The sequence below is a fragment of the Diadema setosum genome, chromosome 8 (genome assembly GCF_964275005.1).
Source record: "Diadema setosum chromosome 8, eeDiaSeto1, whole genome shotgun sequence".
Classification (NCBI taxonomy): domain Eukaryota; kingdom Metazoa; phylum Echinodermata; class Echinoidea; order Diadematoida; family Diadematidae; genus Diadema; species Diadema setosum.
The window spans coordinates 1,049,995-1,067,322 of NC_092692.1; the positions used below are offsets into that span (position 1 = coordinate 1,049,995).

The 17,328-nt window shown below is 37.6% G+C and overlaps 1 protein-coding gene across 2 annotated transcripts in view; it reads left to right on the forward strand.

The window, feature by feature from the left end:
* The window catches only part of LOC140231867 (arf-GAP with dual PH domain-containing protein 1-like), a 61,358-nt gene that overhangs the window by 38,016 nt on the left and 6,014 nt on the right, over positions 1 to 17,328 (forward strand). For both annotated transcript variants that reach the window (XM_072312017.1, XM_072312018.1), the window contains exons 3-5: positions 9,259 to 9,350; positions 12,295 to 12,487; positions 13,665 to 13,811. In XM_072312017.1, coding sequence (XP_072168118.1) covers positions 9,259 to 9,350; positions 12,295 to 12,487; positions 13,665 to 13,811 — 432 coding nt within the window. The remainder of the gene's footprint in view (positions 1 to 9,258; positions 9,351 to 12,294; positions 12,488 to 13,664; positions 13,812 to 17,328) is intronic.

Below are 17,328 nucleotides of genomic sequence, written 5' to 3' on the forward strand. Positions count from 1 at the left end.
CCAAAATCATGGTCATAAACCTTTCAGAACAGAAGTTATGACATTTATTAATTTCGGGAGCCGCGTCTAGCGGCCATCTTGGATTTTTGCAATAAAAACAACTTATTTGAATTTTAATCCACTGAATCTTACTTCTCTTACCATTTACCATCAAATACAGTAAAAAAAAAAACCCATCCCCAGACAAATCTTAACCACAGAAGGCACTTTTCAGGTCCTCTGGCGCCCATATTGGATTTTTGGCGGCCATCTTGGATTCGGGACAGATTTCAAGATGGCGCAGAAGCTTATTTTGTTAAGTATGGTCTAAAGTACCAGAATCAAGTGAGAAAACCTTGACTGGAAAAAAAGGCAGTTTTTGCCTGGCTCTGCCCTGTCTATAATAGTCTCATACAGTTTTTGTGAGTAATGCTCAGTTGATCTTGAAGTAGCCCCTGTATAAAAGTGTAGGCTCTCAACTAAACTCCTAATTGTAGGGCTTTAATGCTTTTTTTTTTTTTGGGGGGGGGGGGTTATATTTTTTACCTACTCAGTGATACATTCTGAAAGTTGCTTTTTGATGATTTTTTGTTAAAATGATATTTATGACTTCTTCATATTGTAAAAATGTAACATGTAAATTTCAAGACTTCTTCATAATATGTATTGCTATTTTTTTTTTAAACTTGATTTTAAAAGTGCAGCTTCAGTGATATTTTGCTTGACGATTGTGTACTTTATTTGGATGATGACTGGTACACAGAATATTCCATGTGAAGGTTTTGAAAAGTTGATAGGCACTTAAGAGCTCTCTGAAATTTTACCCATATCTGAAACCATGAGATGAGAACTTTCTGTACTATATAAGCACCGAGTCATTATCTGTTATATCAATAGCTTGGTCAAAGTGCTGTACATATGAAAGTATCTTTATCTCCGCCAAGGGAGGCGGTCATGTTTTCATCGGCGTTGGTTTGGTTGTTTTGTCTGTGTGCAAAATGATTCAAAAAGTTGTGGATGGATGTGGATAAAACTTACAGGAATGGTTGAGAACTACACAAGTAACAGATGATGAAATTTTGGTAGTGATCCAGGATTTTTTTTTTTTTTTTTTTAAGGATTTTTCAATATTTTGGCAGGTAGGATCAATGAACTTGGGAGTTCAAGCTGTGCATTTTTTGATGTTTTCATACGCACACTAAAGTGCATGCTCTAGTTCCTGCTAGGGCAAGCACGCCATGCAGCTGGAAGTTGATGACGTAACAAAGGCTTCCATATTGGGAAATCAGGTGACTTTCAGCATGCATACGTATGGATGGAAAACACTGATTTCTATGGAAGAACAAGGTCAGTGGTGGAAATGAGCTGCTTGGCAGAGGTTTGAGCTCTCAGAGTGCTTCTCTGGTTTACTTCTATTTTCTGTAGTAGCCATTTTTGCAGCATCACCACTAACCCCACAGCATACTGTTACGTTGCAGCATTTTGAACCCCATTGAGCATAGTACCGGCCCAATTTTATTATACCTGGCTCCCATGAAGATTTTACTTGTGATTTTTTTCTCATGTCCCAAATAACTGGTCATACAGTTGTAAGTATTGCATGAAATACACAAAAAACAACAACAACAACCACCAAACAAAAATAAGTCAATTTTGTCATTATCACTTAAAGAGGAAATCCACCCCAAAAATGAATAAAAACTCAGTCTTAGTACAAGATATATTCTGCCATTACAAGATATATTCTGTCTTAATTATTTTGTGTTAATTGTTTGTTTTTTTAAAGAAACACTTGAGTGGTTCACATCATACAGGCATTGCTTTTTAGTGGACATCTCAGTTCTCTTTTTCCCTCTAAACATTATATGTTAACATTTTGCCAGTATAAATATCTATTTGTTAATTATCATTTAGCACATTCTAATGTATATGCTTAATGATACAATTCCTGATTTATTCTGTGTCATATTTTGTTGGAAGAAAAATGAGAATGAAAATAAATTAATTGAATCGAATTGAATTGAAGATGCAGCAACAGTTCTGAATCAAACATTACTTGATGACCAAAGAATTTATTCTTATTTTTTTTTTTTTATTGTAAACACCATCCCAAACATCTTCAGTGCTTTATCAGTTATGAATATCCTTAAGCCAAGGATGTGAGTAAATGCTAGAGCCAAAAGCAAACTTTGATTCAAATCAGAGTTTAAAATGTCGAGGTTTGTCAAGATCAGAGTTCATCTACAAACTGATAGTTAAAGACTCATTCCCATGGGAATTCATCAAGTGGGAAGGCTGGCCTAGTTCATAACTATTCAAGAATCCCCACAACCAGTGGTATACAGCTCTATCACTGATCACTACAAGTACACACACAGCCTCAGAATCTCAACTGGAGTTAACCATTACTGATGAGAGTTCACTACAATGCACATATTTACTGACTGATGCCATAAATTTGTAGTTTTTGTATGTATGTACCCCAGTGGGTAGCGAATTAATTAGACCCCCCCCCCCCCAATGAATTCCCACACTACCTGGTCTTTAATTTCTACCTGTGAAGTGTTCAAAGGCCATTACAAGGTATCAGTACAATGAGCTTTCATAAACAATGTATATTGTACGTATCGCCTGTGCTTTAGAATCCAGACACTTATGGTGTTTGGGCAGGTATCAGTCAACCCATTGAAGGTGATGTGATAAAGGGTGAACATACATTCCATCTGCACTTTAAAGACATTGTTTACCATTTGCAGGTGAAACAAAAACCCAGCTTTAGTGCTTCAAAATAGTTCTGAAATGTGAGTTAGTGATAGAAACAACCAGTGTAAAAAAAGTTAATAAGTATAATCAGTGTCAAGTATTGTTAGCTATACAAAATGTGAACTATAGTTATAATACAACCCTTTCTAGACTAAACAGTCTACAGTTATGGTTTAATGAGAATAATTGTGATATCTCCTTATAATTTAGGCTTTATTGCAAAATTTTTATATCGTCGGTTGAGAATGATAAGGGCGTTAAGTTGCCACTAAACCCATAGTGTTCACGACCACTTGGAACGCCCTTCTCATTCTCAACAGACGATATGGTAGGAGGATTTGTGATGCAACTAACCTGCACAATATATGCATCAAATGTGATAACTCGAACATTTTTTAAATCTTTGCTCCCAAAGGTAAACGGTACCTTTAAACCTAAGTACAGAGGAGTTGACCTTTGTAAGTAGGTGAAAAATGAAACAAATGTTTGTGTTTAAACTCTGTTGAAGAAAAGCAAACCATGAGTCAAATCCGTGGTTGTTTGCTTGTTGTAAAACAAATACACAGGCACTAGAAATATTGTTGCATGGTAACTGGGTATGTTTATATTGGTGCACAGACAGGATATTTATTCTGTTGATTATTAGTTTCAGTTAAACTGTGGGTGGTTGAGCACTGTTTCCATATGGAAGGAATGAATTTCCCCCAAACTCCCCCATGCAAAAGATATATAGGTGAAGTTTAAGTAGCAGATGAATAAAGTAAACAATGTGAGTCACAAGACCATCGAAAACTCACAAAATGTTCATTTATGTTATCAGCAGCTACTTTTTTTTTATAGCAAACTATAATGTTGCCCAATTTTACTATGCTTATCAATGGATGAGCTCTCTGAATTAAAATATGGAACAAAAAAAGTATATTTGTTCAAGCAGAAAAAGTCTCTTAACAAGTCTATCTCCTTTTTCATTTCATATTTGTGTAAAACAAGTTTTTTTGTTTTTTTTTTTTGCTTTAATCAGCATATCATGCAATGAACCTTGCCATTCAGAAAGAGAGATGTGCTTTCACATTGTCAGACAGCTACTGAAACCTAATCTCACTACAGGTGCTTTTCAAAGCTTGACGTCTTGAAATTAAAAACTGTAGGTGAAAATGTATATTTGTTCTAAAAACCTCAAAACCAGCTTCTTCTTTTTTTTTTCCATTTCTTTAATAGTATCAGTATATTTCTGCTCTGACCAGCACATCATGCAACAAACCCTCAGAAATAAAGGTTCTGATTATGCTTTTTCTTGTTACAGATACAGGTTTTGTATATCACATCAATTCAATTGCAAAGTTATCCTGGATATAGAACGAGTCCTTTCTAAAGACCCATTAGTGTGGGAAGATTTCAAATGGAGGTTTTTTTAACATGTCATTTATGTCTTGACATGTGATCCTTCCTGCAGCAGTATACAATACAAACCTAGAGATCTAGAAGACGTATCATTTTCTTGAGATGGAGTATATGCTGTCGTGTCTGTGCATTTGAAGAAGTAATGGTTGTCCAAATCAAGCAGTTGTCTTGTATTACAAGCTTGTGATCTTTACAGTTTCCTAAAGACAGATTATGCAAAAGTATTTGATTTTCTATTCGGTTATTATTGTTTTTGTTGTTGTTGTTACTGTTATTGATGTTGTAAAATGATTGGTTCGAATAGTTCAAAGAGCATTTGAATAGATCTTAGAAATTCTATTAATTGTTTGCTGTTGGTACAGTAGCAATTAAAGTGAGTCACACTGGTCTGTATAGATCATGGGAGTTTTTTTTTTTCCAACTTTCCCGTTGTATTATTAAAAGCTACCTCTTCAAAGGAGGCCCAGAGGAGTTATTTGTGTCTGAGATTGTACAGGCTGGCATGCATTAAATTAGTTTATTTATCAATACACATAGAGCTTGTTTATTAAGGAGAATCTTGGTAGAACACTTTAGAATTTACAGTATCATGTGTAATGTACTATCCCATTCATATTAAGTGATCTTTTTTTGTGTGTGCATGTTTATCAAGTTTCTGTTGCCGTGAATTGTCAAACCAATCTTGGCATTGAGTACCTCTATTCAAGATGTATGCATGATGAAGGCGATGTTTTGTGTTTGTTATTTTATGAAGATTTATATTGTACAAATATGACTCTTACAGTTTCTATCATCTTGCTGTCATTTTGAGGGATTGAATTGTCTTCTGCTACACGTGTGCCCCTATCAGTTCTTTCTTTTTCCAGGCGAAGTAGCCTACAAATGCAAATTGTAAAGTACAAAATAATCTCAGAAGAATTCTTGTGTTGATTTGTCCAATTAATGCTAGATGTATACATTGTACATTGTACCACTTTGAGTTGAGTATGAAAGGAGTCATGAAGGGCTATGTCTATAATATTACTAGATTCTAATCAACAAGTCTTGATGCTGTGTGGAAAGGAACATTGAGAAAATGAACAAAATAAAGCAGGAAACTTTTTTAATGAGTATGAGAGGGTGTGACAGACTCAGATACACTTTACATGTAGCAATCTGTTTTCTGCCTATATTACACTAACAGTCGGTGATACTTCATACTTGACTCAAGTACATGTGTACTGTCACATATTGTATCGACAGATATTTGTCCAAACCAGTGTGTAGGCCCTGGGATAGAAAGTGAAACCATGCCAATAAAATAAGGTTTGCTTACATTGTGTATAGCTCAGAGTGATTTTGGGGGTTGAATACTTTTCAGCGAATGCAACAAGTACACTGGTCAGTGTGTGGCATATAACGAAGAATGAATTCTATGATTTATAATTTGATTGTGGAAATTAGTCTTTCCAGTTTGGCTGGATTTGTGAACCTTACATTTTGAATCATCCATAGGCTCTTGATTGTTTATAATTTGTGACTATGTAATCAAATCATACACATTTTATATTCTTTCTGGTCAGTTTATTACCTCCGCCAAGTGAGGAGGTTATGTTTTCGTTAGGGACGTTAGTTTGTGTGTTTGTTCATTTGTCCGTCTGCAAAATAACTCAAAAAAGCAGTTAACGGATTGGGATCAAACTTGCAGGAAAGCTTGAGAATGACACAAGTAACAAACAATTAAATTTTGGGGGTGATCCGAAAATTTTGGGGGAATTTATGAAGGATTTTTGATATTTGGGCAGGTGGGGTCAATGAACTTGGGAGTTCAGGCTGTGCGTATTTGAGGTTTGCATGCGCGCACTAGAGTGCGTGCTCTAGTTTCTGCTAGGAAGAGGTGCGCCGTGCAGCAAAGGGTTTATGACGTAACAAAGGCTTCTATATTGGGAAATCAGGCAATTTTTCAGCATGTATACATATGGGTGGAAATCACTAATGTCTATGGAAGAGCCCAGAGAGCTTTCCCCCAGTGGTGGAGAGGAGAAATAAAAAAATCTCTTTGGGAAGAGCAAGATCATCGGTGGAAAGTAACTGCTTGGCAGAGGTCTGCGCTCTAAGAGTGCTTTTCTAATTCTGTCTTCATTTGTTACATACTCAAAAAGCTGCATCACTTCGGTGATCCCTCGCATTTATCCCCAAGTTGAATATCCTTCTGGTTTATGCCAGGTTTTAGTGTGTGCGTGTGTGTCACACACAAACACACTGCTATAGCTTCTGACCATTCAAGCATTGAGAATTTAGGGTTTCTGGGACGAACACTGAACTAGGGCTCTCTATAGCTCAGTCGGTAGAGCACCGGGCTAGCATCCGGAGGTCTCAGGTTTGAATCCCGATGGAATCCCATTTTCTTTGCTCATTTTTCCACTAACAAATTATATTCTTTCTGGTCAGTTTATTCTGTCTTCATTTGTTGCAAATCATACACAGATACATTTTGCAGTCAACATCAAGGTTTTTAATGTTTATGCATGTATTCTGAAAATCTTCCCAAGTTTATTCCTAGAAGTTTCCTAAGTCAGAAAGTTAGGAAGTACCGATAGGAAAGACAGAATTGGTATTCTGAAATTTCTTCCGAGGAACTTCTTAATGCAAATTAGGCCAACCTTATCCCTGCCTCTAAAAGCCAATATGAAATGTTGTATCATAAGGAACCAACCAATGACAATCGCAGAGACATACCATGTAGGGTTGAATAAACGTATCCGCAGCATGTCCCATTTTTCATGCCAATTTTGTGCATATAAAGTACATGTTGTGTGCAGTGAATGACAAGTGGCTATCACAGTGTTTTGCAGCTTGCTATATCTTAACAGTGTACTTAGGACAGGGGTGGGGCTTTCCTAGATATCTTCCTAAACTTCTTCTTATGTGCATTCTACAATACCAACTTCTTCCTAAGTCAGAAATTTGCATATCTTCCTTAGATTTATCCTCATTTGCATATTTATTTTTTTTTTTTTTTAGTTTCTTCCTAAGTTTTGGGGAAAAGAGTTAGGAAGAGACTTACAAGATTTTCAAAATACCACTCGGGAAAAATCCTGACTTTAATGGGAAGAAAAATCTTTCTTGGAACGATTTCAGAATACCACCCCTAATGTGCAGATTTATTAACCCGTTGACGATGAGTCCCGAGTGTACTCGGGCAGGTGTCTATGGGAAATGTGTGTTGTAGCAAAATCAGTCCATCCTCAACGGGTTAACGTCAAGTGACTCCAATCCATAGTGTCTGGGTAGTATCTACACGTATGTGACTTTATGTGACTATGCATCGCAAAACTCCCAATGTTTACAAGAGAAGAATTCTAGGCCGGCGTGGAAAAACAGGTTTGGGTCATTTTTATGCCTCCGCAACGAAGTGGCCGGAGGCATTGTTATGTTTTCGGGTCGTCCGTCCCGTTTTGTTTTTGTCGATATCTCAAGAACCGTGTGGTGGTTTTACATCAAACTTGGTATGAGGGTATATCCTTGGGGGTTAATACTTAATGTGGATTTTAGGGTCACAGGGTCAAAGGTCAAAGGTCACAGGTTATTTCGTGAAAAAAAATTGAAATTTCATGTTTTTCTCCATATCTCGCAAATGGTTCAAGGTATCTTCATGGAACTTAGTATATATGCTTGTACCAATGGGCAGTGATTATCTAGAGAAGTTGGGGGTCATGGGTCAAAGGTCGGGGGTCAAAGGTCAAGGTCAACTTCTCAAAATATCACTACTTTCCTTATATTTATGCAATGAATGAAGGTTTTTTTTTTTTTTTTGTAACTTGATGTATACATGTATTACCCAATATATATTCTGTGGGAGGTTTCTTGCCAAAAGGTCAAAGGTCAAAAGGTCAACGGTCAAGTGAAAGTGCTGAATTGCACTTTTTCCTCCATATCTCAAAAGTAACTCAAGGTATCATCATGAAACTTACATATTTATGCGTGTTCAACCTAACAGTGATTCTCTTTGGAACTGTGAGGTCAAAGGTCAAAGGCCAGGTTTAGATAATGCTATTTTCCCATTTGATACTGAAATTATACTTTTTCTCAATACCTTGAAAAATTACTCAATGCATAAACTTATAAAAGGGTCAAAAGTCAAGTAAAAATCATCAGTTCCCCAAATACCTGCACTCTGACATTTTAAGCATTCATCCAATTGAACCTAGTTCTAGGAAAGTGAACATTCAGCACATTTTGTGTCAAACCTGTCATTTTAATATTTTGCCAATTGTTTGAAACTGTCATCACACATTGTCAAGACATTGTACTATAGACCTATTAGGAGAACCATGCATTATGGCAGAGGCATATCAGTCGCCGTAGCGATATATTTTTTTATATTTCTTTGCCTTTTGGGTGCACATCTACTTGCATTGAGAGCAAGCCAGTGGGCTTCACTAGACCCAATGTTTCAATGTCCTTTTCTCTCATGTGAAGGCAATATTACTAGAGGTGGAATTTCTGTAATTTATTCAGTTTGATAGTGACATCCAATTTTTATTAGTTATTAAAGTGACTTTTATGCCAAGAATCTCTTTTAGAATCTGGCTTTAGAGGAAAAAAAATCTTGCTACTCAAGACATTTGGGAGTTTTTGCTGCAGGTCACATCAATGTCAATGTACATGTACATTGTACATGCACACAGTCATTTTTCTAAATACAGTCAAACCTGCATAAGGTGGCCACCCAAGGGAGATGAATGAAGTTGCCATCATAGACAGGTGGTCGCTCTAGACAGGTGGCCGCTGAAGCAAGTTTGACTGGACATCAATATATAACTTTGTATAGTTATGGGCATTTGTACAGTAAAAGGTTACATTTCAGGGATGTCACTTTATTTTCTGTTGTCAATGTGCATTACCCCCCATACAATACAATATTTAACACTTCAGTGAGAGATAACTTTGCCCAAAACTTGCTTCAAAGAAGCAATTTCATAGAATTGTTGCCAAAACGAATATGGGGTAACATATGTACCACTGGACATATGTTTGTAGATGTCTTTAGATTACAAGATGTATTTTGCTGACAATCACTAATCTAATTTTCCTGTATCTTATCTGTGGTATGTCTCTCTTTTCTCTCTGCAGTTCATGGAAGCACATGGTAACCTCAAGGCAAAGCAAGGCAATGAGCAATACGTACCGAAATTCTACCGCAAACCAACAGACAAGGATTGCCAGTAAGTCAATATTGTATCATAATACACTGTATCCATAGTGTCACATGTTGTTATTTTCATAGTGATGATGATAATAATAATAATGATAATAACAATAATAATGATAATAATTTACTACTAATAATTGCATTTATAAGGTGCCTTATGCTGGTGTTTCTAAGCGCACAAAACGTAACATAGTATTACATAGTAGCATGTATTAAAAAATGATTAATACCTTTTTATACAGTTTAATGCATTCTTGATATTCTGCTACTGATGATAGTAAAACACAATGAGAATGATACAAAAAGTGAACCATAATTTATATTTCCTTTATTAGAATCACCATCATCAGAGGTAAAACCTTAGTGAATCGATTACAAGATAGTATTTTCCGACCTTTCACTAGAAATTACATACATTGTATGAAAGATTTAGTATCATAGATTTGGAACATGTGTTTCATCTGAACTTTGTTATCAAAGAGTAAGGCTTGCTTTTCATTGCAGGAACTAACAAATGAGACTTGGTATCTGTCACATAGTCATGTGTTATTACCTCTGCCAAGGGAGGAGGTTATGTTTTCATTACCGTTGGTTAGTTTGTTTGTCTGTGTGCATAATAACTTTAAAAATTGCACACGGATTTGGATGAAACTTGCAGGAAAGGTTGAGAATGACACAAGGAACAAATAATTAAATTTTGGTAGTGATCTTAAAATTTTATTGATATTTTGAAGGATTTTCATTATTTTGGCGGGTAGGGTCAATGAACTTTGGAGTTCAAGCTGGGCATTTTTGAGGTTTTCATGCGCGCACTAGAGTGCGTGCTCTAGTTTCTGCTAGGGTGAGGTGCACCGCGCAGCTGAGGGTTTATGACGTAACAAAGGTTTCTATACTGGGAAATCGGGCGATTTTTCAGCATGCATATGTGCAGGTTATGGGTGGAAATCACTGATCTCTATGGAAGAGCAAGATAATCTGTGGAAAGGAGCTGCTTGGGGGAGGTCGGCACTCTCAGAGTGCTTGTGATTGTAGTTGTCACCATACAGATATACCATACACAGTACCTCAAGGAATAAGCGCATAATACAGGATGTTTTCAGCTGTAGTAAAGAATTTCTAACATCATAACGTTGCAGAACATGTATTGTTTATTAAGCTATTTGATTGTGTCGATTAATATATCTAATATACGTCGTCGACCTGGCAAAAAAAAAAAGAGAAAAGAAAGAATTAGTACAGATGTTGTCCTTTTGTAGAGTGGGTAGGGATTTTTTAGATGAAAATTATGATATGTTTATCAGTGGTGTATCTGTCATATAGCAAAAACAAAATGCTTGCCTGGCAGCACACTTTTAGGCAAGTAAGCTCATGTACACTGCATAAAATTTGCTTACAGGATACAGTGCTCAATATGAACCTCAGTCTTGTGTGTAACATCACTGAGTTTGTCTGTGACAGATAGTTTCTGTGATGCAACTTTGACCTGTTGATGACAAGCTGATTTTACTCTAACACACATTTCCCATAGACACCTGCCTTAGTGTGTATACTGTATACGGGACTAGCCTTCAACAGATAAAGATAGTAACTGACATTAGGCCTACATGTCAATATGATATTTTCAAAGTGACAAAAGAAAGATGTTCTGAGATTCTGTGTCAGTAAAAAGAAGTGACATAAATGACTTGATGTCCCATGTAGACAGTGACAGAGCTAAAAGAATGATTTTTTTTTTTTTTTTTTTTTATTAAATCTGTTGACACTTAAAATTGAGCATGGGTCTGGAGCTTTATATTAAAGGGACTGTACAGTACTGGTTGAGGTAAGGATTCATGTTTTGAACATTTCTAAGTGAGATAATGAAAAGCCTCTTATGAATTATAAAAGAGCATGTTATTTCAAGAAGGATTCAACGTTTATTTGATGAAAATTGGTTTTCAAATGGCTGAGATATCCAAAAAAGTGCTAATAATAAAAGGCGACATGCCCCAACTTTATTAGTATCTCTTTGTTTCACTTTGTTTTTGGATATCTCAGCCATTTCAAAACCGATTTTCATCGAATAAACTTTTGATACCCCTTGGAACTGCATGCTCTTTCACATCTCATAGAGTGGTTTCTGAATATCTCACAAAACGTTAAAAGCTAAATCTTCACCTCGACCAGAACTGTACACACCCTTTAACAAAGGGAAAAAGTTGACAGGTTGGTCAAACAAAAATATGGCCAGAACATAAGGTTACTGTAATACTCCTAAAGAGGGAATATGAAATTCAGCTTGCATTGCCTGTGAACTCGGGTTACCGTTATAATGGCAATAAGAATGTGAATTGGTAATAGCCTTGTCTAAAATTTATCTTGAAATCCCCCAATATTGAATTTGTTTACTTTTAAATCTCTTTGTTGAGTTAAACATAGAACTTTGTATATTTTTAAAAAAAGGGAGAAAACTTTCACATTCTCCCACTATTTTGTGGTTCCCATATAAACTGGTCTCTCCAAACTCATGGATGTTGTGTTCATAGTTCATAGCTCTCTTCTTGTGAAATGCTATATGCAATGTATGAAGACAAGTTCACAAACTTATGTGAAGGTTGTTTCTCTTCTGTGCTCCTACATCACATGGTATCCTATAGGCTCTTGATTTCAACGTTTCTCCCCTAGTCACATGCACCAGCATGAAATGAAAGCAACAATAGTAAGGTAACCATACAAAAGTGACTATGGTGCCAACAACTTCCTGGATACTACAAATGAAACTTAAACTAAGTGACTATAAGTACTGCACTGTGTGTCAAAAGATTGTACAAGAATGTACTAGTCTTTTCTGTATTGAGAGATGCTTGTTTCAGCACATTGTGAATAATCAACATTGTGGTTTGCTGCAGTTATTGGAACACAGACAAAAGGAGTACAAGTGGTATCCTTCCTGCATTTTCTCCATCTCTTCTGTACAGAGTTCTGAGGGAACAATGGATCCGAGCCAAGTATGAGAGACACGAATTCATGGACATGGACAAACAGACATACCGAACGGGGAAGAAGACGGGCTACTTGTGGAAGAAAGGACGCGATGACAGCAAATTCCAGCATCGTCTCTTTGTCTTGTCTGAGGATGATAACACTCTCAAGTATTACAACAAAGAAAACGTGAGATGATATCTAGTATTGCCAGCTGCCTTGTGACATTGTCTCTGATATCATGATTTTATAATAGTAATAATGATAGTTGATATTTTTAGAGCGCCTTTTTCCACTGGATACAAAGCGCTATGAGATGTCATTCCTGGTCACCACAGGTACCAGGCAGTGACAGTACAAGCCCAGTGCACATAAGAGGGATATCAAAATAGGTAGATCTTCAAATTTTGTTTGAAGTGATCCAGGGTTGGTGATGATTTCAGAAGAGGAGGGAGCTTATTCCACAGCCTGGGAGCAGTAGAGGAGAAAGCTTCATCATTACCATTTTTATCCATAAAAATACTCTCACAAATTTTGGTCATATGTCATGGGAATTGCCAAGTTCATTAGTTTGATATACAAAATTATAGTTACTAAGCTTCAAATGTTATTAGTTAATCAGTATGCATGCATGTGTGGTTGGAAATAGGCTGCTTGGCAGAGGTCTGCATTCCCCTAGTGCTTTTCTAGTTATGTATGTAATGATAAAGTTTGTACATTGGACTCACGTTATAACGAAGTTCTCGGGACCAGCAGTTTTCTTTTGTTATATGATGACATAAATGGTATCCCGGGGTATCAAATAAAAATCAGCCATTTTGTTGAATTATTTATTTTTTTAAAAAGGTTGTACCCTGGGTGCCAAAAAGAGGAAATTATATTGGTGCTGGAGCTAGTGCACGCTAGCCACTGCACTGCCCTGCACTAAAGCACATGCTAGTGGTATCGCAGCTTCCATGCATGCATAGTATAACATGCAGTGGCATAGGAATGCTATGTGCACACACACACCACAGTGCATGCATTTTTCTCTGGCTGTCCTCGAGTGGACGTGAGGTGGCACTACACAACGCGGTTATCCGGGGTACTACGGTACCCCGGGGTAACACGTGATGCATCGTATAGAAATTTCGTTATAACCGAACAAATAAACAATAAAATACATAAGAGAGGATAATATGCGGCCTGAATTTGTACTTCATTGTAACCGCAATTTTGTTATAACCGTGTTTGTTATAACAGGAGTGCTCTGTAGCATTCATATAGAATGTATGTCAAGAGTTATGTGATACATTTGATGTGCAGTATTTACCTCAGTCATGTAGCCATCTTCAATGACAGGAGTATTTTGTCCTTGTCTGTGCAGGCCAAAGAACCAAAGGCTACAATACTCCTGTCTGAGCTCAATGCTGTCTTTGTACCAGAGAAGATTGGGAATCCTAACGGCCTGCAGATCAGCTACTTAAAGGACAACGTGACAAGGAATATCTACCTCTATACCAATGATGGAAAGGTAAGATCTCTTAGTTAGACTTGAGCCCAGTTAAAGGGAACCCAAACCAAAAGAGCAATGTGGATTGAGTGAAAGCAGCAACATTAGTAGAGCACATCAGTGAAAGTTTGAGGAAAATTGGACAATCGATGCAAAAGTTATAAATTCGTAAAGTTTTGGTGTTGGAACCACTGGATGAGGAGACTACTAGAGGTTACGATGTCATGTGTGGACAACAATAGAGAGAAAATATAAAGAAAATTCCATAAAAGTTCACTTTTCTAGCATAATGAAAGAGCACTTGACTAACCGCTTTCAGAAAGCAGGGGGAATAATTCCTACCCTTAACATATGTCAGTATCAGGTAGATGGAATGTGTAATTTTCATGAAAAATGAATTTTTGTGGAATTCCCTTTATATTTTCTTTATGTTGTTGTCCACACATGATGCCATAACCTCTAGTAGTCTTCTCATCCAGTGGTTCCAACACCAAAACTTTAAAAATTCATAACTTTTGCACCGATTGTCCGATTTTCCTCAACTTTTACTGATATGTTCTACTAATGTTGCTGCTTTCACTCAATCCACATTGCCTTTTGGGTTTGGGTCCCTTTAATCATACTGATGGATCCAATATGACCCTGCATCACTAAGCCTACAAGAGATCACCTCACTAGCTAAGATATTTGAGTTCAGGTCAGGTTCTAAAGGAGGAAATTTTCAGTTTTTAAATTATATTTAGATTACTCATCAAATTTCAATATTTCTAGCCCCCCCCCCCCCAAATAGTTGGTTGAAAAACAGTCAAACAAGTAGGATTGCTGCTGTTCTGAAAAAAAGACTTTGAGGTGAGCCTCTATTCTAGTGCACATCAATCCAGAACACCCGCTCATGAGGGGTGCTCGCCCTCATAAGGATCCCTCGGCCTCATGAGCATGGCCGGCATTTTGTTTCGTAAGATGCCGTGCTGTGCTTGAATTTATTTTCTTGATCTGTTGAGGACGAGTCCCGAGTATACTGGGGCAAGTGTCTATGGGAAATGCGCGTTGTAGCAAAATCAGTCTGTCCTCAACAGGTTAATAGCTCAAGTTTGAGTTTCTTCAGTTTGTCTCCCTCTACAAATGAAAATTTGTTAAGATCGCAACTGCTGATCTGTAAATTAACAAACATGTCGGAAAAAAGGAACCAGTGGGACTCGAACCTGTCATCTACCTGTTATCTACAGCAGTTGCGATCTTAACAAATTTTCATTTGTAGAGGGAGACAAACTGAAGAAACTCAAACTTGAGCCTTCACCCCTCTGAATAATATATTTCTTTCAGGTTAATAGCTGTTAGGGTATGTCACCATTCTTTGAGCAGTGGCTAATAACTCAGTCATATGCTACACACTCTCTTGCCTTATCAAGAGATATTTGCATATTGCATAAAAATGTAGCCCTTAGATGAGATGTGTCCATCCAAGACAATTTTTCCTGCAAGGTGGTTTTGTTGGTAGGTAAAGGCAAGCTCACATAATATAAGCCGCCAGCTATACATAGTAATAGTGTTATAAATATCATACCTGATGGACTTGAAAGGAATGTTGGTTCTTGTTTCATCCTCTTCAAATTTTACACATCTTTTACAATAGCAGTAATTCCAAGAGTTATATTGCAGAAAAAAAAAGAACTTTTCAAAAGGTAAAGGCCCGGTCCCACTGCACTTACGGATGCAAAGAGGATGTAAAGCGTACAAAAAATCTTGCCATCCGTTGGAAAACGCTACAAATCCGCTGTGTACCCATCGCATACGTGTTTCATCCGCTCTATCCATCGAGCATCCGTCCACTGTGATTTCATCCGCGCAAAAAGTTTTAAGCTGCTTAAAACTTTTAGAACGGATGAACTTTCCGCTGTGTACGATGTAAATCCGCGACATACAAGCAACAAACGTTGTATGTCCGTGCGGCATCCCTTAAACGTCTACTGCATCCTCTCTACATCCTGTGGGCATCCTCGCAACTCACATCCGCTGCAGCTAAAAACGGAAAGATGGAGGAAAGATATGGTACGTGGAACGTCTTTACATCGTTAACAGCACGTTAATAGAAAGGATGTAAGCGTATGCATCTCGTATATGAAGCATTTCGAAAGCATCCCCTCTGCATCCGCTCTGCATCCGCTCTGCATCCACTCTGCATCCGCTTTTTCTGCTATGCGTCCGTTTTGCAATTATCTCCGGTAACCCCTTCGGAGCTGTCATCCCCTTCCATCTGCTTTCATCCGCTAGGCTTCCGATGAACATCCGTTTAACATCCCCGCTACATACTACCCACGTCCGTTCTATTTCTGTTCTGTTACCGCCAATTTTCGCCAATTTTGTCAATTTCTGGAGTGGATGAAAGCGGATGAAGCCATCCCCGAAATTTTGCTCGTCCGCTGTGTCCTTTCTGCATACGCTTTGTGTCCGTCGGCCAGTGGGACCGGGCCTTTAAATGTTCTCAATTCATGGAGATTGTTTACCAAAATGTTTACAATTTCAAGTGAAGTAAATAACAGGGAAATGCCTGATAGGGAACATTGTGGCAACTATAAAAACTTTCATATATCTCCAGCCAGACTTTCATGGAAACACTGCATACATGCTGACTTAGGTACTCAATTTCTTGAGTATTTTTGCCATTATAGCAAATGGTTACAGTTTCTCTGCATATGTGTCATCTTCCTTACCAAACTTACCCTTACCATTATACCGTATGTCCGAAAAAAATTTACAGTGGGACCCTCCGCTATGATAACTTAAAGAATCAATATGAATACAATTTTAGGGTATGAAACTATAACTTATTACCCACATCTTGCAGAAAACCCCATCTGGTTTGCTGCAATGGTCCAGGAGAAATGAGGATTTTTGTAGAGCATGTCAGGAATCCCTTCCCTCCGACTTCTGTCCATTGTATTCACACGTTAACCCATTCCTTACGGGAACCTGGTATACCAGTTTCCCGTGGGAGCAACTGATATATGGGAACCTGGTATACCAGGTTACCAAGATGAAGACAAGAGTGCCTGCTTTCCTGGCCAAAATTCATGCTTCTTTGTGTTATAAAGTCCCCAAAAATGGGTTTGATAAAAAGATTAGAGTTGATTCTATCAGCACTTGATCTCTTTTTGTTAGAAGAATTTGTATATCACAGTATGTTTTACCTTTGTTCTGATTTAGTTTGCCCTTGCTCTGCTACAAAACTCATATGAACATGTACATTAGCGATCAAAGCTGATCACAGTAGATATCTGTGTTCGCTGACCCCAGTCATCGCATTCTGGTGCCTGATTTGTGTAGAACAAAAGAGTCTGTGAGCCCATCAGCGCACGCTGTATTCATACATCGCACCCGATCAATATTTCTTTTGTTCAAGGGGACACGTAGTTGACTGTGGGGGAGCGGATGCATGCACCGCTTGACTGCTTTCGCACAGGTGGATTAGCAACCTGTCCGTTCTCTGTCGACGGGCAAAAAGAATCTCATTTGGGGACATTGAAGGTATTTAGAGAAT